Genomic DNA, 25,007 nt, shown 5'->3' on the forward strand with positions numbered 1-25,007 from the left:
ATCTCAAAGGGACGCACATATCGCAGACTCAACTTGCCACAAACACCAAATCTCATCATGAGAGACCAGCCAGATAGACCGACTTTTATTCTTATTCATTTAATTCATCCTATGTGGCAGCTCTATCATGCAACAGCCAGTCCGAGAAATGCGTTCTGCTGTGGTCCCTAGCAAATCCAAATAGTGTAACTTTATAACATCTAAGTATATATGTATAGGTAGCAAAATCTCTAGAAAAAGGAAAGAAAACTTAGTTGTGATAGAAACAACAAAATCATGGAGGTCTCGAAGAAGAAAATAACATGCTATACAAAATAAAATAAAACAAAACAAAACAAAATATGAGAAAAATAAAACAATATCCTCAAAGAGAGGAAATCAAACAGAACGATCACATCTCTAAAAATTCCAGAAGGCGCAATTCTAATTAGGAGAAATGATAAAATGAAATGATAATAAAATAGATGTGTTAGAAAGAACCATGTGGTTGATGAAGACCAGCGTCTCCCTCGTTCCATGTGCTCAAGGACACATATAAACCAGTATTTCATGACAAAGCTACCCCAATTTTGGTACAAATGGCAATGTGAGGACAAGTGTTTGGGACGACCCTAAACCAAGCAGTTCTTGACATCATTACTCTAAAATAAACATATTTAACAATCAAATCAAAATTAAAGTCGGTAGTCAAGATATCATCATGTATGCAAATATATTGATGCTCCATTTGATGCAACTCTGTTGGGTGTGTGGACATTCATGTTGCTTGTTCGACCCAAGAAGCAGATGCAGACAAGGACTAAATCAGACTAATGGAATGAAAATTTTCATTCTAAGAACTGAATTCCTGTCCACCCATTTATTTCTCCTGCTCTTATCTTTGGCTTTATGATAGAAATTGTAAATTACAATAGATCAAATCATCTCTCTCTCTCCACATAAAAACAAATCCCAAATAAGTCCAGATTTTCTAGCGACCATCGCATAAGGCATTTCGCAGATGGGCTGTTGCATGTGAGAGCAGCCACACCAGCCCACTTTTCAGCAGATTTTGTTTTCATTCATGATGTGATGTGCCTGCTCTTACATGCAGCAGGCCATCCGCAAAGTGTGGCGGCGAATTCTAAAGTACTGAAATCCGACACAAGTCGGTCGGGTACGAGTACTTTGCCCGTTCAGAAGAATACCATGTAACACAGAAGAAAAGAAGTAAGACAATGGTTCTAAAGAGTTTGTGAAGAACATGTAAATGTTATGTGTCCCTTGCACATTTCCCTTTTCATAATTTATATTGAAATGGATATTTCCTCCAAAAAATGTTTCTTATATGGAGATGAGTTCAATGACGATATAGAAAATGTTGATATCACTGCAAGTAAAAAAAGACAAGGGAACTCAATAATGGTGCTGTTAATCTGCATCCATCTCCTCAAGTGCTGTTTTCGCTGCAGCTTTGGCTTCCTCCAAAAGATCATCTGGAACCTACAGCTCTCATAAAACAAAACAAAAGAATCATTATTAAAAGGATCAAGGCATCATTCAGCTCACAGAAAACAAAACAAAAGAATGCATTATTAAGAAAACAGGGCATTTGAGAGGGGAGAGAGTTTATTGATTCCATTTTAAATAAGGGCTCCAATTAGGTCATCCACAGATCAACTCCTCTGTCAACCTTATTAGTTGAGTATTCCATTTTCTAATAAGATCTCCAATTAGGTCATTTGCAGATTTACTCATCTATGAACCTCATTAGTTGAGTATTTTCCAAGGATGAGTTCCATGGATCCAGCCAGTGGGGTTTCACAGCCATCTTATTCTCATTAAAACAAAGATTTAACTAATAAATCCTTGATATGTAAAATATATATCGATTAGTCATCAATAATCAAGATTTATTTGAAAGTCTTAAATACTACTTGTGTTAGCACACACATGTTCCTATACTTTTCCCTTAAAAATGCCATTCAACTAACTCTCTAAGCACAATTTCTTAGGCCAAAAAATATTTGGTTATGTATCCTTTACTAATACAGCGTGATTTCTGACATCAGAAGATATTTGTCGACAAAAGTTAAGTACAGTTGTTAGGGACTAACTGGAAATATTTTTGAAAAAGAACTTTTTAGTCATTTCATAATTTCCATTGACTATTTGGAAATATTTTGCAGAAGGGATTTGCAGGGGAAATCCCCCGGAACAAAAAGGATCAATTCAGTTGCCACCAGAAGTCGGAACACGGAACTTTCGATGTGGAACTTGGAACTTCAGAGGTCAATCCTACATTGATGTCTTGCTACTCGGCATGTTTGGCAAACATGAAAAAATATTCCATGAAATATTAGTGGGGCCAGTTGTGAGAGATGGGCGGAGAGGGAGACACGAGATAATTGGAGAGGGGGGCATGAAAAACCCCTGAAAAACAGAGGGGGGGGTAGAGAACCTAATTTGAAGAGTGTTTTTTACTCTCTTTTTTTGGGATTTCTCATTCTCTCTCCATGCTCTGTCCACTCGTGCCCTCTCTAGTCTCTCCCCTCCTTCCTAAGCTCCTCTTTAACAATTGGGCCCCCACATATATTCCATCAGATAATTTTCATCATTTCCAAACATGACCTTGATGTATTCCATCATTCAAGTCTTTTATGTCGAACATATAATGCAATGAAGATAACATTGCCATGCAATAAAACTACATTGACCAAAAAACACAATAAAGTTGATTCAAAATGATTTTCTAGTCATTTTGAAACAACTTTGTTGTGTTTTTTAGTGATAATTACCTAGTGCCCATCAAAAAAATGTTTTCTAGCCCATGCACATGCATTGCTACATCAATTTAGCAGCAGTTATAGTGATAATTACCTTCTGATGTTGACGATTTGACTCGTCGCAGACCCAGCTCATTTCCAATTCGAAGGCCTTGTCCTTTGCCTCATCATGTACTCCATAAATGCTACATGCCAGAAAGAAAGGATTTCAACAAACTAGATTATATGCAGTGCTGGGAAATACATAGAGGATGACAAAAGATGCATGCCTTTTTTAAGTAGCTTCTACCGATACTTCTCTTAATGAAGCTAATCAGAAAGCTTTTGATTTAATTTCAAGCCTTTTTTTTATTTTTGAAATGATTTAACTGGCTCATTAAGAATGGCCAAAGCATCAATATTTCTCAAAAATACAGGCAAAGAGAAAGCTAAAATTTCATATCACCCTTTGTTTCGAGGTGATTTAAAACACCAAAAATATCAAAAGTTTTGGTGACCGTATCTTTTGATATGAAAGATTGCATTGAGGATACAGAATCGGCGATCCCTACAAGTCAAGAAAGCTTGAATTCACCAGATCATTAGTCTTGACCACATTTATCAGCCCTGTGGTTTGGAACACACACTGCAGTACATAATCTGAAGCATGCCAAAGCACTTCCCTTTCCAATGTAACATACAAGCGAACAATGAAATTTGGCAACAAATAAATCGAATTTTCTTTTTTGTTGTTTTTCCATTTTTTACATCATAATTCCATACTAGTTGGCAACAAATAAATTGAAGGCTGCATTATTGATGGAGTGCAAGCACAAATACACATACGGATGTGGAATACAAGGGAATAAAATAATGAAAACCACTTCCAATAGAGCGAAAAAACACCAAGATGTGTGTTGCTGCTGTTAGTAGAGCTTCTTAGGGGATAAAACCATTCTTCAATTTTGAAATCTGTAGTAATGACTTAGTTACAGAGAAAAGCCCACTTGGTTCAGCAAAGATGGGGTTTTGGGATTCGATGGAGGTCATGTATCGAGGAAAGTCTATCTACAACAGCTTTTCCCATCTTGGACCATGCAGAAAAACAAGAAATACCTTCTCAAATTAGGATTAAACACAGTTTGCAGCAAGCAACAAGAAGAAGATGTGAGAAACACAATCACACAAGACAAGATTTATGTGGTTCGATAGTGTGCCTACGCCCACAAGAGGAGTTCCACTATTTCAGTTTTAGGGCTACAAAACTCCCCTCTTTTTGGTAGTTAATCATAAAACTCTCCTCGGCCAAGAAAACACAAAGAAAACCTTGCAAACCATAACCCTAAATATTGTGGCTTATATATCAATGCCACCGGGTTGTTCCATTGTGACCTGGTGGTCACGAGTTCGAGCCACGGAAACAGCCTCTCTGCAAAGCAGGGGTAAGGCTGCGTACATCTAGCCCTCCCCAGACCCTGCAATAGCAGGAGCCTCGTGCATTAGGCCGCCCGTTTTTTATATCAATGCCACCGCATTAAGAAAATACCGAAATGCCCTCTAAGAGAAACTTAAAATTAATTTTTTTTCCTTAAATTACATAAATAGCCTTTACAGTAAAACTGGAAATTAAAGTTTCCTTCCGGGGTGCTGCCTTGGATACCCCACCAGGGGTGCAGTGCCGCTGCACCCAGCTCGACACGTGTGTGCATCGCACATTAGTCTGTTGGGTGCTAGATAATGCCAAAATAACATTTACACAACAATCCATGGATCTCCATCCAGTTTTGGGGGATTCTCCTTACTTTTTCAAAATGGTGGCGGGGGCCCTCTGTTTGCTTCAATCGAAAGCTGATGATAAAGGGTTTATTCGTGGGTTGGAGACGAGCAAAAATTCGATCCCTGTCTCACACCTGCATTTTACCAACGACGCCCTAATCTTCCTACAGAAGAACATGGAGTACACAAGAAATCTAAACAGAATCTTCAGATGGTTTGAAATGGCATTTGGCTTGAAAATCAACTTTTCAGAGAGTTTGCTAACAGAGTTGAATGTGGAGAAGGCGTTTGGTGGCACTATATGCCTCCGTTCTCACTTGTAGGTGAGAAGAACTGCCAATAACTTACCTCGGTTTGCCTTTGGGCCATGAAGTACATAAAGCTTCCCAATGGGGACCCAGTATTAGAAAGAATTGAGAAGTAAGCAACTTGGAAGAGCAAAGTGCACATTCTCCACAATCTGGCGATCGTCAACCCCCCTTGTGTGGCAGCTTTCGCTTGGACAGTGGCTCACAAGCGGATCAACACATGCGATCATCTCAAGAAGTGCAATGTGTTTCTTGTTAAAAAGTGCATCCTTTGGCAGGCAGCAAAAGAATCCTTAGAACACCTCCTCCATTGCCCCCCTCTCCTCTATTTTTTGGAGGGCTATTATCAGAGGTTTTGGATTCTCTTGAGGTTTTCACATATCCATTTCAATACGGGATCATCCGTTTGGAGCCGGGTACCCTGTATTATCACATGCCAAATATGGAGAGAAACAAAAGGATCTTCGAAGACAAAGAAACAAAAAGCTTTGCGAGGATCCTATCGAAGGCCAAGATAGATCTCATAGCATAGGAAAAAATAGTAGATATCTTGGCAACATACTCAGCAGCCAATATGTTGAGGAATTTGAGGGTGATAATTTGAGAGAAAACTGTTAAAAATCACCCTACACCCCCCTCCCCTCCCCTCCCCCCAAGTGGGTGGCTTAAACTCGACTTTCACAGTAGTGCTAACGGTAAACTAGGGCCGACAAGGATTGGAGGGCTTACTTCGGATGCGAAGGGTCACACGTTATCCTCCTTCCCCGGTTTGGCTGGGATTTTCAAGTCTAATGAGGCGGAAGCGGGAGCATTAGTGCGGGCCTAGGGTGGTTCATCACTCATTTATCCGGCCCCTTGATTGTGGAGGAAGACTCTTCTAATGTCCTAGCTTGGGCGAGCAGCTCGGCATTGGGTCCTTGGGAGCTCTAAAGTATCATTTCCGAAATTCGTGATTATTGCAAGGAAATTCATTCACGATTTTCACATACGTACAGGTCCGAAAAGATAAAAGTCAACGAGTTGGCAAAAGCCGGAGAAGCTAAAGATCCAATCCACTTCTGTTTAGCCGCGCTTGCCCGCGACTTTAGGATGATTTTTTCACTAGCCACGTCTTAATTGTATTTGATCTAGAGATTGGGTTTTTCCCGGGGAGGGGCAGGGGAGGACACCTTGTCCTCACCATCTGTTTGTATGGATTTTCTTATTTAATAAAGTTGTCTCTTCTAAAAAAAGAAAGACCGAATGGAGAAGCTAGCTGACTGCTATTTATCACCACATAATTAGGATGAATGGATCTGGACACCCGATGCTGAAGGTGGCTTCTCCGTTCGGTCTTTCTTCAAAAAGATGAATGAAGGTGATGGCTGACTCTCCTGGCGTGCCCGTGTTTGGCGACCCATCATCCCAATCTCGTTTCATTGTGTTTGCTTGGACGGTTGCACATCGGTGCATTAATACTTGCAACAGGCTCAAGAGAAGAGGTTTCCGATAAGCAAGTTGGTGCGCCATGTGCCGTAATGCTGAGGAGAATCCCAACCATCTCTTCATACACTGTAGTTATGCTCATAGTATATGGATGTCTAAAATCAATTTTTTTGGGATGTCATGGGTTCTCCAACGCCGGATTTCTAAAACGATTATCAATTGGGGTAGCACATATGCTGGATGTCTAGGTCAATCCATGTGGATGGTGATCCCTTGTGCCATTATTTGGCATCTTTGGCTGGAATGTAATAATCGCATTTTCCATAATAAATCGAGGGCGTGGCAACACATTGCTTTGGACATCAAAATCTCCATCATCGCTTGGAACCAGGTAAAACAGGGTATACCATATTCCGTGGGAACTATACTAAGGCATTGGAATCAGGTGATTACGGAAAGGAAAAAATCTGATCGCATGGACCCACCGCCTGATGGATGGTTAAAATTAAATTTCGACGAAAGTTAGCTAGGTAACCCTTGTAATGAGGGCTTTGGTGGGATCATTCGTGACTCTGGTGGACGAACAGTAATGACATATTCTGGACCCGCTAGTGTTTGTGATGCCAACAAGGCCGAGGCGAAGGCATTACTTTTCGGTCTACGATGGTTCCAAAAAAAAAAACAACTTGGGTCCGTTAATTGTCGAAGGTGATTCAGCCAATACGATTGCTTGGGCCTCATCCCGATGCTGGGGACCATGGAGGCTCTATCACACGCTTGGGGCGATGCGTGACTTGATCCGAATCTTACACCCTCAGATCAAACATAAACGGAGATCTGCGAATTCTGCAGCAGACGTGTTGGCAAGAGAGGGAGTTAATCTCTAAGACGCACGAATCATTATAATTAACCTGGAGTGATCAAATTGTTTGTATACTTGTCTATCTCTCTTTTGTATCGGGATCGGTATCAGGAATCCCGCGTTCTATTGTGGGGGACAGCTTGTCCCCTTTTGTAACTGTTTTTGGATGGGAACAAAATTGTTTCGTTACCAAAAAAAAAAAAAACCCCACTCATAATGTTCTCATAACCCTATAAGCAATCAATTGACTAAAACCCCACTTGAAATATTCTCATAATCCTATAAGCAATCCAAGCAATCGAGATTAATCTAATCATGGCCCTACAAACCCCTTCTTAAGTGACAACATAAAAACTAACTTAAAAATAGTCTTCACTAATAATTTATTAAAAGCTTACTAAAGTTATAAGGTGCATATTTAACTAGATGCCCTCCGCCATTTTAAGTCACTAAATCCCCAAAACAACTTAAAAATAAAACTCGTGAGCTAAAAGCAAACTCAACAAAAAATATAAAAAAACTCAACAAACATGAAAACGAATCTTAAACCCATAAGAATATAATAGAAAAACCCTTCTATGGAAGAAACGAGAGAAAGAATAGTTTCTTAGGAGGTGCTATAATTGCTCTGCATCAATTATATGACTGCAATTGATGCAGGACGATTGAAGGAATGATTAATACTTTGCTTTTATACCAAACTAATGTATGATGAATCTATATAAGGGATTATGGTTGCTGATTTTAATCACGGATTGAGGAGCTTAAGACAGGTTCTTGAAGGCATTTGAGTTTCAAAAAAAAAAAATGGAGAATCTAGATGATTTAGGAATATGAGAAAATATGATTGAGAGTAGGGGAGAAAAGAATGGTAAAATTAGGGATTTGAATCCCTTAATATGCCATTAGATTAGAAAAATATTTCTACTAGGTTTCACATAGGTTTAGAAGGGCCCAAACGCATGCCGAGAAGGTGTAGACATACGCCGGAAGTTGCAGACGTATGCCAAGAATGTGGAGGCAAGAATGGAAATGCCAGTGTTTGTTTCGCCACAACCGAATTTTTCAGTTTTGGACGAAATTATGGAAAGAAATTAACAAATTTCGGTTTTTTACACATTTTCCAAAAAAAAATTCAAAAATGAATTTCGGTTAAAATTTCCAAAATTTCGGCCGACATCTGGACTGACACTAATTAATGTACTTTCGGTGTCGGTCCGGACCGAAATCCAAAATTTCGGTATTTCGGCCGAAATTTAAATCCTTGGAGGCAATGTTTTGCGAAATATTAAGGGCCACAAGCTTTAGGGTGAAGTGGGATGAATAAACAATACGAGAAAAATAAGATTTTGAGGTTTTAGGCAAGAGAAGAATATTTTCTGTTATTGGGCAGATTATTTGTGTGGAAGAGACCAAGAAAAGAAAGAATGGAAGAGAAATATAGATCGTAAGGGAAACAAGATACTTCTCTCAAGGCTTCCCATCAAGAGTTTTCCTTAGCATCTCACCAAAGACTAAAGAACATTATGCTAGAATTACACTAGCAATCCCGAGGCTTCACCCCTAAGGAAAGATCAAGGCATCACACCTTTGCAAGGAGTAGACATCACATCCACACAAGGGAGAAAAAGTTTAAAATATCTTTATTCCTTCATCATTCCAAAAGCATACATCATCTATTATCATTATCAACATCAATATTAAAAGACAAGTACCCTGAAGCTTATAATATATATAAATAAGAGAACTAGAAAGTTCTAAAAGCTTAAACAAAAAAGTAATGACTTAAAACTTGCTCCCACTTTAAAACACAAAAAACTATAAGTGATTTTGATGGGAAAATACTACAATACCCTTAATATAAGTTAAGGGACTGAAAAGTAATGGGAGTTTGTCAAATATGAATTTCACGCATGTCGCAAACAGTTGTCCTTTCCAAGAAATTAGGCGAGTTGCATCAACAGCATCCTTTGGTACGAACCAAAGCTCTCGCAAACTCTATCGAACGACTCTTATTTTCCAAGCAGGTTGAATAAAGATATAAAGATCTTCGTCATCTTTATCCTCGTATAGTGCCTATGAGCTACGTATTGTCGAAACTAGCTTTGTATGACGACGACAGTGGCTTGGGTACACTCTAATTCCCTGCACTCCATAGAAGTTATCAGGAATGATTGTTCCGACACAAATTCCGGACTTTGTGCAACCTGTGGAAGAGATGTATGGAAATCATGGTGAGTACAATCCACGGGATCCAAATGAGGGAGTAAGCCTTCAAATTTGGAGTTTAAGCCTTCCAATAACCCAACTATTTGATCGAGACTGCAGCTAGAGGGGATATGTTTCCAATCTGAGCTCTGTTACCCAATTTGATGCAGGATGATAAAAAGGACGAATACTTGGCTTTGATGCTAAACTGATGCAGGATGAATCTAGGGAAGGGATTATGTATGCTGATTTTAATCATGGATTGAGGAGTTTAGGGCAGGCCGCAGGTTCTTGAAAGCGTTTGAGTTTAAAAAATTGGAAATTTTGGATGATTTAGGAATAACAATGACTAAGGGCCTAAGTTGAGATGGGATGGGTAAAACAGGAAAAAAAATAGGATTTTGAGGTTCTAGGCAAGAGAGAAAAATATTTTCGATTCTCGAGCAGATTGTGTGGAAGAAACCAAGAAGAGAAGAAAAAAAAAGAGAAATATAGATTCCAAGGGAAACAAGATACTTATCTAAATACATATCATCAGGAGTTTTCCATGCTATCTCACTAAAGAAGTTTTGGCATCTCTCTAAAGATAAAGAAAATTATAGGAGACTTCAAACCTTAGGAAAGTCAAGGCATCAAAAGAGAAAAAAAAAACTTCAAATTTTCATTCCTTCATCATATAGACCTTTCGATGGCCCCCATCAGAATTGCTCCCCAAACAGTCGAAAAAATGAGTGTCCAATTTACAGCGACCGGTGAAAAATCTTTACACTAGTAAAATATTAACATTGTGCATTATTCAATATTTTCAAAGGATGTTGTCATATTACCCTCGACAAGACAATATTAATATCTTGGGAGTAAAATCCACTAAAATTGGCAAGTTGTTCAGCTTGATGTAAAATCAACTTTTCTAAATGGAGAACTTGAGGAAGAAGTGTATGTGGATCAACCTCAAGGCTTTGAGATCAAAGGCATGGAGAATAAAGAAGGCACTCTTATCCTAGTTGTTTGTTTATATGGGTTTTCTTGATATGATTAAAGAATTTAAAGAAAGCATGTTGAAAAATTTTGAAATGTCAGATTTGGGTCTATTGCACTATTTCCTTGGAATTGAAGTAATTGAAGGATCTAATGGGATTTTCATGTCAAAAAAAATATGCTTTAGATTTATTAAAAAAAATTGGAATGGCGAATTGTGCACCTGCAAAAACACCTATGAATACTAATGAAAAGCTTTGCAAGATGGGGTTAAAAAAGCATATGAGAAGATTTTTAGAAGCATGGTTGGTGGTTTGATTTATCTAACTCATACAAGGCTAGATATTATATTTGCAGTTAGCATTATTTCCAGGTTTATGCAGAGTCCAAGCACGCATCATTTGGGGCAGCAAAGAGAATTATGAGATATATCTAAGGCAGAATCAATTTTGGTATTGTGTACACAAAAGTCACTAACTCTAAATTGATTTGTTTTTCTAATAGTGATTGGGCAGGTTTCATTGATGATCGGAAAAGCACAAAGGGCTATTGTTTTAGCCTTGGATCGAGTGTCATAGCTTGGGCATCCAAGAAGCAACTCACTATGGCGCTCTCATGTGCGGAAGCCGAGTATATATAACTGCCACAACTACAGCTTGTCAAGCAATTTGGCTACGAAAGATTTTATGTGATTTGAAGGAGGAACAAAGCGGGCCTACGTGGATGTTTTGTGACAACAAATCCACAATTGCCTTGACAAAGAATCCAGTTCATCAAGGGAGGACGAATCACATTTAGATTTATCACCATTTCATTCAAGAAGTTACGGCCAAAGAAGCTATCTGAAGCATTGCAACACAGAAGATCAAGTGGCGGATATTTTCACCAAAGCATTACCAGAAGACAAGTTCAAGAAATTTCGTCAAATGATGGGAGTACAGCCATTCACATAGTTTGAATTAAGAGGGCGTGTTGGAATTAATAATTCAACTATGTGGTGCCCACCTAAAATAGTTACTCGTGAGAGCTCTTTTTGTTTAAGAGGATGATCGGATGTACGTTTCTTATTCCTAGAAGTCTTATCTATTATTGAAAGCTATTTTATAAAAAAAATTAACAAAAACATCAGATAATCAAATAATAATGCATCGTCAATTTAATCCAGTTCTTTTTCATCTCCAATATGCAACGAGAAACAAAGACCAATAGGATACAATGAATATAATATTGGAAGAAGAGTTTGTTTAGGGTTCTAGATTTAGGGAGGGGATATAAGAACAAACACTAGGTCACTAGTTAAAGAAGATCTAAAAGAAGTGTTTATAATAAAAAGAGATAATAATAAAAGATGAATCCATTCAAAAAAATAATAAAAGAGGTAAATACAATATTCAATAATAAAATAGAATGTCAAACTTGACACGGTAAAAAAAAAAATTTGATTCGCCCTCACTAAGTCCAACACTTCAAGCAGTACATTTAAAAGCGTCGAAAGGAATGTCGACACATGTGGACATGTGTGTCGTGTTGGACACAACAGGACACATGTGTCAACAATAAATTCTTAGTGTCGGCTAAATCATACAGTTTAACTCGTCATCAACCACTTAAGAGGTTGATCAGAAGAAAGAATATAATTAACATTAACGAGAAGAGTCAAAAGTGTGTTCCCACTAAATTGATAAAAACTATTTTAAATAGGATAACTTGGTCTAAATAAATTTATTTGTGTTTATGTTCATGCATAAATTTGTTGTGGAAATGTAATTATGGTGCCACTAAAAAACAGTAATTAGGGTGGAAATAGCAAAAAAACAGTAGAAACAAAAACCACTTACATCTTCGCAACTTCAATAACTCCTTCCCTGCAGGTTAAATCTGAAAGCTTCAACTTCTCGATCTCTCTGTACAAACCAAGCATTTTAAACATCAAAGTTAGGAACTATAAAATCAAGACAAGGCATCCCCAAATGGCTCCTACATACCCACCTACAAACATGCATGCATGCGCACAACATCCTCATAGATTAAGAACAGGTAAAATGCACCATAGGCATTGTATAATAGATGGAGTATGTAATATGTATAAGAAAAAGAGGCAAGTTATTTGAGATTTGACCATTTAAATGAAATTCAGGGACCGGAAATTAAGAATAAGGAAAGAAACAAGAAAGAAACTTGCAGTCCAATTCAATCTTACTATTTAACACACATTTCTAAGATACAACTTCTGAAGAAATACCGATAAAGAAGGAACATATCATGTAACCGCCACTTACGTTTTAGCAGCCTGCCTTCCTTTCCCTATTGCAGCACCAAAATATCTCTACACATTTATTTCCAAACAAAAAATTGTAAACAGTAAGCAATGCCAGTAAAAAAAGGATGTAAATAACACTCGGAGAAATTTAGTATGCATTTAGTATATTGCAACTTATTACAGTTGCTAATGGAGCAAACATATTGCAAAGTTCACATGTAGACAAAAGGAGAAGCATCTACAGAGTCACTCCTTCAATAGCTTTTTTAAATAGTTACTTTTTCCCAACAATCAACTTACATATGAAATTCCAGAGGGTTCCACCATGTATAGTTGTGGTCCGTCTCTGTCATAACCTCCAAGAATCACTCCACATCCAAAAGGCCTGCACCACCATTTTTTTTTTTTTTGGTAGTAAAGAAAAGGACAATATTGAAATTAGTCCCATAAATGTACAAAATATCATCTACAACAGAACAGAAGCTTCAACAATTAACAATCTATGAATGGATTTTCACACCTTAACCACCAGTAGAGCGTGCATAAATGCACATAACTGGCAACACGTTCAGCAAGTTCTTTCACAGGTATGGGCTCACCATAGACACTGCACAGTAAACCACCGGAGAAATCCAGATGAACATTTGAAGCAGCATAGATAATAGCTGATATTTGGGTATCTACATCAAAATGTAACCCTTTTAGCAATAAATGCTCCTATTCCCAGGCAGAATCCCAACTAAATGGCTTGAAGATAATTAATACAAGCCAAACTGCAATCATTCTAAAAAAAAATTACAAGCCAAACTGCAAACCTTTCATAGTTAGTTGCTTCAGATTTGGCTCTTGCAACAATCTGCCTTCCATCAGCAGCTAATCCAGCAACACCCTGTATTTGGAAGCGCATAAAAAGTTGGATACAGACAGAATACAGACAAGAAAAAACTGGAGGAAATGATCAGAGGGAACATCAATGAATCTTCATGGCGAACAATATCTGCAACAGGTAATTCCCAGTTGGTTACAGTGCTGAAAGTAATATTTGTGATACACAATACTGAGAGCTGCTCCACAAGTAGCCCATCAAAAAAAATACTGAGAGCTGCTCCACAAGTAGTGATGGTGCTTAACCTACATCAGGGGGATACAAAATCCTACACCCAATGACGTGACAACAGAATGTATAAGCCCTCTATAAAGGTTTGCTCCACCCAGATAACATGCAATCATTCAAAAATGTAAATCGAATACCAGGTCAGCCTGATATAATAATAATCATTCTGATCCCTTGCTCTCCAGCAATTTGTTTAAATTGTAGCATTATGTACAAACTACCAATGAACTTGTAGCATCCCTCAAAAGTATTAATGAACCGCAGTAGAGAACGAGAACATACTGATGATTGCAGTTAGAGCAGGACATCACAAGATAAATGAGGGGGATGGCCTGTGGGTTAATGACACTTTTTAAAAGATATGATAGGAAGCAGCAAGACTTTCTCTAGTATCCTACTCAAACAAATCCACAAACAACAGTAGAGAACGAGAACATACTGATGATTGCAGTTGGAGCATGACATCACGAGATAAATGTGGGGCATGGCCTGTGGATAGATGGCACTTTCAAAAGCCATGGTAGGACTAGGAAGCAACAAGACTTTCTCTAGTATGCTACTCAAACAAATCCACACTGCACCAGCGGGAAGACAACTGTATTTCCAAAAAAAATGTTTCCGGCCGGCATTTCCATAATCACCGACTAGTCTTAGAGCACGAGATATGTTAAGGTTCATCACTTAGCATTGCCAATAAAAACCTATATTCATGGTTTAAGAGAGAATCAAACAACACTATTCAAAAAAAAAAAAAAAACAGAGAGAGCTTCAGACAACACCAATGTCAACAGCAGAATATTCAATATTATCCAGACCCAACATACATTTCAACTTCCAGCCTTTTCTAAGTATTGACAAGATTTTTGTGTGATGACAAGCAAGGTTCTGAAAATCGGAATCGAATCATACATCGTAACAGGGTTCAAATTTTATCAAATTGTAAATCGTAAGATCTTTTCAGATATATATATATATAGAGAGAGAGAGAGAGAGGAAAGTGTTGGTGAGCTTAAGCTCACCAAACTTATGGTGCGCTTAAGCGCCCAATCACATGGGTCCCACATTTTCTGTGGTGATCCAAACCATTCATTTGCAAGGCCCTATCATAGATAGGGTGTGTACCAAAAATCAGCTCCATAGGATCATCCTAACCCCTCCATTTGTGGAGGGCAAAATGGGCAGATTTGTGGACAAACAAAGTCTGTCCATTTTGACCTCCACAAATGGATGGGTTAGGATGATTCTATAGAGCTGATATTTGGTACACACCCCATCTATGTAAGGGCCTTTCAAATGAATGCTTTGGATCATCCTAACAAAGTGGGCCCCCATGTGATTGGGCGCTTAAGCGCACCATAAGTTTGGTGAGCTTAAGCTCACCAACACTTTCCTCATATATATATATATATATATATATATATATATGAGGAAATGGTTTGTGAGCAGCTGCTCAGATAAGCTTGTCTGAGCAGACCTCACAAACCATGTGTGTGTGTGTCGGGGTGGGGGGGGGGGGGGCATATTTTTTGGGGGATCCAAAGCATTCATTTAGAAGGCCCTTCCATGCATAGGATGTGTACCAAAAATCAAGCCTATAGTATCATCCTAACCCTGCCATTTGTGGAGGGGGAAAATGGGCAGAAACATGGACACACAGTGTTTGCCCATTTTCCACTCCACCTTTGTGTCCATGTTTCTGCCCATTTTTCCCCTCCACAAATGGCAGCGTTAGGATGATCCTATAGGGCTGATTTTTGGTACACATCCTATCCATGGAAGGGCCTTCCAAATGAATGCTTTGGATCCCCCCAAAAATGTGGCCCCCCTATGGTTTGTGAGCTCTGCTCAGATAAGCTTATCTGAGCATCTGCTCACAAACCTCTCTCTCTCTCTCTCTCTCTCTCTCTCTCTCTCTCTCTCTCTCTCTCTCTATATATATATATATATATATATATATATAATATTGAAAAATAAAAAAATGTAAAAAATAAAAATAACAATAAAATGAGTAATTATCTATTTTCCATTTGAAACTAGTAAATTAAATATAAAATTCCATGATTAGTAATCCAAAGTACAAACCATATTCATCGCACAATAAATTACTAAGCAGAGCACAAACTATATTCATTATATAATTTATCACAACAATAAACAATGCACATACTCAAATCTATAATAATAATCATATAAGAAATGTCAACAGTAAACAAAGCATTTTGAAAGGATTTTCATTTTGAAATCACAATCAGTTCTCAAAATCCAAAACAGACAGAATCGTAAAAATCATACAAAGAATGGTAAAAATCGCACGATTAAAAGTTGAATCGTAAGATTTTTACGAAAAAGATTCTTCGTCCGATTTGAATCGTTCAACCCACGAATCGATTTGAATCGTAAGATTCAAATCGTAAATTGTAAGATTTTAACAATAGAGATGATTAGTACAGTGATCTCAACTTTTCTTTTCTTTTCTTTTTAAAAAAAAGGTTAATTCAATTGAATTGAAAGCAATGGAAAGGAGTAAAAAAACAGCAGGACGAGGTGTCCACCAAGGGCATTCTCTGAGCCAAACAACAGAGAAAAACTCTAAACGGAAAACTAGCAGAAAAACAGCACTATACAATCAGATATTTATCGCATAATGAGCTTGCTACGGTCGGCACCTTGTTTTGCCAACATGCCTGCATCAGAATTAGCTGATCTTCAACTGTGTTGAAACTGTGGGATAATAACTCTGCAAAGATATGCAATCTCGATAATATTGTGTGCCATTTTCCAGGGGCCCACCTAGCACCTTTCACCCACACTAAAACCAATTTGGAATCCCCTTCCACAATGCACTTTCTGCCGAAAGACTTCTTGAAGATACAAAGGCTGCTGAGAAGGGCTTAAGCCTCGACCTCATTTAAGTCCACTCTACCACATGGACCAGAAAAGCATTACAGGGTCTTACCCGTGAGGTCTCTAAAGATTCTTCCAATGCTGAAGAGACCATGTTTATCGTTTGAGCAGCCATTGAAGTTCACTTCTATATCATCAGGAGGAGGACACCATCTAGGATTGGGTTTTGAGAAGGTTTCCCATCCCAAATGTTCTCCTTCCAGATCCTGAAAGATATACTAGTAGTATGCACCACACTAGCCAATTTGTCCTTTGACCAATTGAAAAAGTTCATTTTGTCCGTGATAATCTTACTGATATATTTGCTTTTACTCTGGAAGATTTGATTGTTCCGCTCCAACCAAAATTGCCACTCTTGCAAATTGTACATGTTTCCACATAATCCTACTGTTCCGTCCGAAAGGTCCACCTATCCACGCAAGGCCAATTTCTATAATGGAATTATAGAAGATCCGCGACATTCCCAAAAGAGAATGAATGGCTCTCCATATTTGAAAAGATGTGGACCAATGGATGAAGAGATGCTCAACGGATAACTCGGCCTGCATGCAAATGATACACCTACTCGCATCATGGACTGTCCGCCTTTGAAGGCGATCCCAAGAGTTGATTTTCAGATGGATTTGCTTTTACTCTGGAAGATTTGATTGTTCCGCTCCAACCAAAATTGCCATTCTTGCAAACGATACGAGTTTCAGCATAATCCTACTGTTCCATCCGAAAGGTCCACCTATCCACCCAAGGCCAATTTCTATAATGGAATTATAGAAGATCCGCGACATTCCCAAAAGAGAAGAATGGCTCCCATATTTGAAAAGATGTGGGGTAATGGATGAAGAGATGCTCAACGGATTCCTCAGCCTGCACGCAAAGGATACACCTACTAGCATCATGGAGTTTCTGCTTTTGAAGGCGATCCCAAGAGCTGATTTTCCTTTTGACCGTCATCCACATTAAGGACGCCACCTTTGGTGTCATGCATCCAAATTCTCTGGTCAACATCATGAAGGGGAACAAAGGTATTTTCAAGAAATCCAAGCAAAGACGCTAGGGATTTCAATCTCTTCTAGCCTTAGGTTCTCCTATATCTAAGGTTCCAAATAATTTTCTCATCCCCTCCCTCTTTTCGGGCCCTGATGCTTATCCCTCTGTGTCACTAGGAGAAACAGGTTCGAGAAGGCATGGCGCACCAAAGACTCTCCTAAGAAAAGGTATTCCCAAAATCTAATTCCCCCCCACCCTACCCCATATTTCAGTGCAATTATCTTCCACTATGAGAAAAATACAATCTTCCACTATGAGAAAAACAATATGCAATGATTACAATGGATTAACCCACACAAACCGCAACCCTTTCTTTGCTTCTCTCACCCAAGACCATACCTGATTGGCCACTGATAGCTTGTTGGGAATTGTAACAGCCTTTAATAGCGAAGTAGAAAAGTATAAAAAGAGGAGTGTCTTTATTAAAAGAAGGGAGTGTGCATATCATTTCCCTACAAAAAAAAGAAGGGAAATGATTTGTTCACTCCCTTGTTTTAATAAAGTCACACCTCTCTTTATATTTTTATACACAGCTATTAAAGGTTGTTACAATTCCCAAGAAGCTATCAGTGGCCATTATTGAAACAAGAAAGTGCAAATATTATTTCTTATATATATACAGATATATAGATAGCTATATAGAGATGGAGTGAGATATATATATATATATATATATATATATATATATATATAGAGAGAGAGAGAGAGAGAGAGGAAAATGATTGTAAGCTTGAGTGCACCAAGCTTAGGTGAGCTTGAGGGCCCAAAGCTCATGGGTCCCACATTTTTTGTGGTGATCCAAACCATTCATTTGCAAGGCCTCATCATAGATAGGGTGTGTACCAAAAATCAGCTCCATTGGATCACCCTAACCCCTCCAAAAGCGGAGGGCAAAAATGGGCAGATTTGTGGCAAATGGTGTCTGTCCGTTTTGCCCTTCACTTTTGGATGGGTTAGCATGATCCTATGGGTCTGATTTTTTGTACACACCCTATCTATGTAAGGGCCTTTCAAATGAATGCTTTGGATCATCCTAACAATGTGGGCCCACATGAGTTTTGGGCCCTCAAGCTCACCTAAGCTTGGTGCGCTCAAGCTTACAATCATTTTCCTCATATATATATATATATATATATATATATATATATATATATATATATATATATATATATATAGAGAGAGAGAGAGAGAGAGAGAGAAGAGTTCATACACCCTAGGCTTAAAATACAGTGGGGGCCGCATTGTTTGGTGATCTAAAGCATTCATTTGATGGGCCCTCACATAGATAGTGTGTGCCCAAAAAATCAGCTCCATAGGAACATCCCAACCCTACGATGTGGAGGTAAAAATGGACGTGTATAAACCTTCACAAATCTGTCCATTTTTTGCCTCCATAGTACGAAGGGTTAGGATGATCCTATGGAGCTGATTTTTGGGGCACACCCTATCTAAGTGAGGGCCCATCAAATGAATGCTTTGGATCACCCAAACAATGCAGCCCCACTATACTTTAAGCTAGGGTGTAGATAAGTTATCCCTCTCTCTCTCTCTCTCTCTCTCTCTCTCTCTCTCTCTCTCTCTCTCTCTCTCTCTCTCTATATATATATATATATATATATATATATATATATGAGAGAGAAATTTTATGATGAAAGGGCATACAAACACTTACTCATCACTCATTATCCCTTGATATTTGATCCAACAGCAGCTCACTTTTTAAGAAGCTGTTGTTGTATCAAATATGAAGGGTGATACTCCCATCGTACCACCTTTACATGTTTATACGCCCTTTCATCATATAATTTCTCTATAGATAGATATCAAAAACGTGAACTCCATAAACTAGTGGTGAAGGAAAAGAATGACACTGGAGCCCCGATCAATCATTCCCACAAAGATGTTGAAGTTCTCAAAAGAGAACGTATATGAAGAGTTTCAATTCAATCAAGAAGGTTGAAGTAGCACAAAAATGCCTAACCCTTTTGGGTAAGACATCGTAGGGATTCTTGTCAAAATTGATTATATATTTCCTCGGGAATGAAACCCTTGCTCGATATTTAGATTTTCCATCTAGGATAAGGGAACTAGAACCCAAAGATGACTACATTTGATAAGGAATAAGTCCCAAAAGTGGATTCATTCTCTAGTTACAGGGTTGGAAGGTGTTAGCACCCTTGTGTGTCTATTGGTCAGTAATGCGGGTGCTTAAGAGAGAAGAACAATCTAGAACACAAAAACACAACCAAAAGAAGGAGGAAATGGCAGCAATGCTCAACCAAATTGATATATTATCAACAATCTAAATTTGTCCAAAAATCCCCATCTCCATCTCATACAACACATTTTATAGAACCCTAAAGGAATCTCTACACAAAGCATTAACTACACATAGAAATCTCTACACACATCAACTACTACAATTCTCAACACCACGACTTACTTGACTAACTTAAAGAAACACAACTTACTAGACTTAGTTAATGCAATTCAACTTTCTACGCACTAGTTAATAAAACTCAACTTACTAGACCACTTAATGAAATACAACTTACTAGGACTCATAAATGAGGTAGTTTTAGAAGTCTTCCAAGCCTTTAATTCAAAACAACCTTGGGTACTCCACCAAAGCCACCTAGGCATGATGTGGCTGCCAAATTGGCACTAAATCAATCAGTTTCTACTTCAAAATTATGGTTTTTTGTTATAATCAATGCCTTTAATTCAATCTTCAATAATAGCGAAACTTCTAATCCATAAACATGCTAATAACAATGTTAAAGAAATATTATGAAGAAATCAAAGAAATAAAAGATACCAAATCAAATAAAACATGTTGGGATGTTTAACAAATATTATTAAGAAATCAAAGAAATAAAAGATACCAACACAAATAAAACATGTTGGGTGCATCATCCTCGTCGAACGATTGAAAGACCAGATAAATTTTAGAAAAGAACAGTTTTTTGAAAGATATTTAAATCAATTTCAATAACTTAAAGTTAGGCACGCATGGATGCATGTAAACTAAGTTATTTAAACTACAAGTAGAACTTGAAGAAGGAAAAGAAGAAAATATTGATCTAACTCCCAAAATTAGCAAAATAAACTAGAAAAGTAAAACTAAAATTGAAGGAAAACCATAATTTTACCCCAAACATCATAGATCCAAGGTAGGTTCCTAAGTCTGCACCTTTGGAGAGCTTGGGAACTCAACCTTGATCTTTTTCATGAACTAGGAGCCAAGCCTTCGAGGGCTTGAAGTCTATGGTCTTTGGAGTTAATCTTGGATGTCTCTTGCATTGAGAGAAGCACCCTTTTATAAACTTTAGACCTATAGGACTTGTTAATTTTGTCACTGTCGGTCGGTTTGAGAAGATCCTCGACATAATGTGAGATCCATGGTGAAGATTAGATTTTATGAATTGTGTTTAGAAAAAAGATTGAAAGACCAGATAAATTTTAGAAAAGAAACAGTTTTTTGAGAGATATTTAAATCAATTTCAATAACTTAAAGTAATGAAATTATTTAGGCACGCATGAATGCATGTAAACTAAGTTATTTAAACTACAAGTAGAACTTGAAGAAGGAAAAAAAGAAAATATTGATCTAACTCCCAAAATTAGCAAAATAAACTAGAAAAGTAAAACTAAAATTGAAGTAAAACCATAATTTTTACCTCAAACATCATAGATCCGAGGTAGGTTCCTAAGTCTGCACCTTTGGAGAGCTTGGGAACTCAACCTTGATCTTTTTCATGAACTAGGAGCCAAGCCTTCGAGGGCTTGAAATCTAGGGTCTTTGGAGTTAATCTTGGATGTCTCTTGCATTGCGAGAAGCACCCTTTTATAAACTTTAGACCTATAGGACTTGTGAATTTTTGTCACTGTCGGTCGGTTTGAGAAGATCCTCGACATAATGTGAGATCCATGGTTAAGATTAGATTTTATGAATTGTGTTTATTAGAAGATTAGATTTTATGAATTGTGCTCTTTAAGTTTGGAAATCAAAGGTGACGATCAAAATATGTTTTTTAAAGAAAATCCCAACCTTAACGAGTCTTCTCAGATTTGCATCTGACGTAGGGAAGCTCCAATCATGGTAGAAGAGATTGAAGTCAACTGGGAGAATTTAGAAGCTTAGAATACCGATTTCATTGAACCGTGGGTTGCTCAACCCTTGAATCTATTGAATGACAAGTCTCCCTATCGAACGATCGGATGGGCAGTCAATCAAGCACGTTAGTCGATGATAGACTTTTGGGCGGAACTAGGTTCCATTGGAAACTACCTTTCCCATAGGACTACGATTTACAAACACTTTGGAAGAACCTGTGGTAATCTACTTTGAAAACTTAGGTCTGAAAGAATGGATATTTTCAAGAATTCATCTATTTTGAAATCCATGGCTAGGATTAGATTTTATGAAATTGTGTTCTTTGAGTATGAAAATCAAAGGTGATGATCAAAACATGCATTTGATCAAAATACTAACCTAAAGGAGTCTTCTAGGCTTTTCAACTAACCTAAGGAAGTTCCAAACTTGGTAGAAGAGATTGAAGTCAACAAGGAGACTTTATAAACTTAGAAGCTTAGAATCACGATTTCATTGAACTCTGGATGTTCAACCCTTGAACCTATTGAATGACAAGTTTCCCTATTGAACGACTATATGGGTAGTCGATCAAGCATTTTATCGTTTATTGACTTAGGGGCAAAACCAGTTTCCGTTGGAGAATAACTTTCCAACGGGACTAGGATTTACAAACACTTTGGAAGAACCTATGGAAACCTACTTTGAAAACTTAGGTATGAAAGAATGGGTATTTTCAATGACCCATCTATCCTTCAGTCTTTATTCTATTAAAAAAAATATTTTCCCAGCACTCTAACACAGGCTCATCATCAGAATCCAACCTCAGGGTTTTCAACTAATGTTAGGTAAGGCATGAACAAAATGAGGTGTCTTACAAACACAATGGAAACAAGTGGAAAATTAAAAAGAAATATTGTTATAAAGACAACAAGGAACACAAGCAGTCAAGTATCACAAAACATAAACCCATCCATAAATCGAGCCTCTAATAAGATCTTATTATCATCCGATTCAAGCATATGAAAGAAATAGTTGTTTATGAAGCCCTAGAAACCAAAATAAATCCAGTAGGTCATAAATTCATATAAAAGAAGAGAAAGGTAAAATGATCAGAACAATAGACACAGAAGGCATGACCTGAACAGCATCAACTATCGTGACCAAGTCACTAGGAATAGAACCATATAAATCACCACCTGGATCAGGATATACTCAAGAGGCACATCCCTTAATAACTGCCCTACAAAACGGCATCAGTAATACATCCACCTCCCAAACCCCAACCACACCCCCGCCACTACAATATATCCCATCGCTTATCCACAAAATCAAGAGAACCAACCACTAACAAAAAAAAAGGTTAGCATAAGATACATAATGGGATGACCCACAGCACCTAATTAAATGGTTTCTGATGTGTTCCATCCCATTTCAAATCTCAGACCCTCTGTGAAACTAGAAAGACATTCACTATGTGACGTGGATACTTCGAAGTGGGTGAAGCGACTATCTGTTTTCTTTAATGATAGAGAAAATATAAAAATAAAAGTTAACACAACGAGCACATAACTCTCTCTCTCTCTCTCTCTCTCTCTCTCTCTCTCTCTCTCTCTCTCTCTCTCTCTCTCTCTCTCTCTCCTATCTGTTTTCTTTAATGATAGAGAAAATATAAAAAAAAAAAAGTTAACACAACGAGCACATAACCTCTCTCTCTCTCTCTCTCTCTCTCTCTCTCTCTCTCTCTCTCTCTCTCTCTCTCTCTCTCTCTCTCTCTCTAAGCAATTAGCCCTTGATGGAGGAAGAGTGATTCAAAGGCACAGCTGCTCTTACAAGTTTTTACTTCAAGCATCTGCATCATTAGATTTCCTAATCTTCAGCAACCAGCCCCCACAAACGATCCATTAGAACAACATCCAAAGACCCAGACAACCAAATTGAGACCCTTGTCATTCATTTTGATCAAGACACTCTTGTCATTCCCATTTATAGTTCTTACATACTCTGTCATGATGGAAAGGAAACTAATTTACACTTGCACGAGTCTAGGAGAAAGCTGAAGTCCACATTTAAGTTCAAATATCTTAAATTTTGTATCCAGTCATCCACGCAACAGCATAGTAATTCCCTCAACCTAAAAAAACCAATGCAATCCACGAAAACTGCCTGTTCTTAAATTTGACCCCAACCATTTAATGGGTCATCTAAGTATTCCCTTACATAGGGTCAACAAAAGAAAAACAGTGATAAAATTATAGGAGCAAGAGCAATCATCTCCAATACTACCAAAGCAAAATGAAGAACCATATTAAAGACAACCAAAAGTCATACCATATTTAAAAAAAAAAAAAAACAAGTAAGAAATGAAATTGAAAACCCTAAAACAATACCATGCCAGAATGACGATGAACAGAATGGATTCTCCTGTTAGAGCCTGGTAACATCATCTTTGAAGATATGAGTTTCTCCACACCCTAAACCCACCAATAATAACATCAATAAATCCATCTCCCCAAAAAAAATGAATAAGAAAGTACATAATCAGAATAAACAAAAACCCTAAGTCTGAAAAAACAATACCATGACAATACCATCTTTGCATTTTATGCCAATAACAGTCCTGCTCCCAAAAAAGACAGATAAAATCAAAATTTCAGCAAGAACAAATCAAAAAAATGTTATACTAGGAAAACCCTAATTGAGAAAAAGGGAAAGAAAATCTGACCCACTGTTGTCAACTGCTTTGGCAGCGTATTCGATCTGAAAAACACGGCCATCGGGCGAGAAAGTGGTTACTGAAAGATCATAACCTGTTCCTATGCTGCTCATTCTCCTCCTTTCTTTTCTTCCTCTTTTGATCCTTTGTTTTCTCTACCTTCGAAATCACAGAGAGAGAGAGAGAGAGAGAGAGAGTGCCTTGGATCTCAAGAAAATGAGAGCAATGCAAGAAATCGAAGAAAATAACTACTTAGAATAAAGCAGAGTACAGCAAGAGTTTTTATACGGCTGCAACTTGGGTCGGGTAAAACCCGACCCGCATCGACCCGGCCCGAAAATAACATGGGTCGGGTTTAGAAATCATGGGTCGTAGTGTCGGGTCTTAAGTTGGAAAACCGGACTCAATCTTGGGTAGGGCAGCGTTTAGAGACAAAAAAAATACCTAACCCTACCCAACTCATATGAGTGTGAAGAATTATTTTTTTCTCCATCAGTCTTTAAAATTAGTTACTATCCTACGCTAAAAACATGAAAAGCCAACCCGACTCGACCTGAGAAATTATCTTGGGTAGG

At 37.9% G+C, this 25,007-nt stretch overlaps 1 protein-coding gene across 1 annotated transcript; it reads right to left on the reverse strand.

Annotated features, from left to right (window-relative positions):
- Nucleotides 1–1,210: 1,210 nt before the first annotated feature.
- On the reverse strand, nucleotides 1,211–24,667 carry LOC143852377 (proteasome subunit alpha type-3). The gene is made up of 10 exons (XM_077361762.1): nucleotides 24,442–24,667; nucleotides 24,297–24,336; nucleotides 24,107–24,190; nucleotides 13,377–13,450; nucleotides 13,082–13,168; nucleotides 12,862–12,946; nucleotides 12,581–12,627; nucleotides 12,140–12,205; nucleotides 2,860–2,950; nucleotides 1,211–1,482 (listed from the first exon to the last, which is right to left on the reverse strand). Exons 1-10 carry the CDS (start codon nucleotides 24,543–24,545, stop codon nucleotides 1,411–1,413), a joined length of 750 nt encoding a protein of 249 aa, XP_077217877.1. The 5' UTR covers nucleotides 24,546–24,667; the 3' UTR covers nucleotides 1,211–1,410.
- Nucleotides 24,668–25,007: the final 340 nt, after the last annotated feature.

This window comes from Tasmannia lanceolata, unplaced genomic scaffold (genome assembly GCF_043159265.1).
Source record: "Tasmannia lanceolata isolate RefF3 unplaced genomic scaffold, GAP_Taslan_0.1 ptg000003l, whole genome shotgun sequence".
Taxonomy (NCBI): domain Eukaryota; kingdom Viridiplantae; phylum Streptophyta; class Magnoliopsida; order Canellales; family Winteraceae; genus Tasmannia; species Tasmannia lanceolata.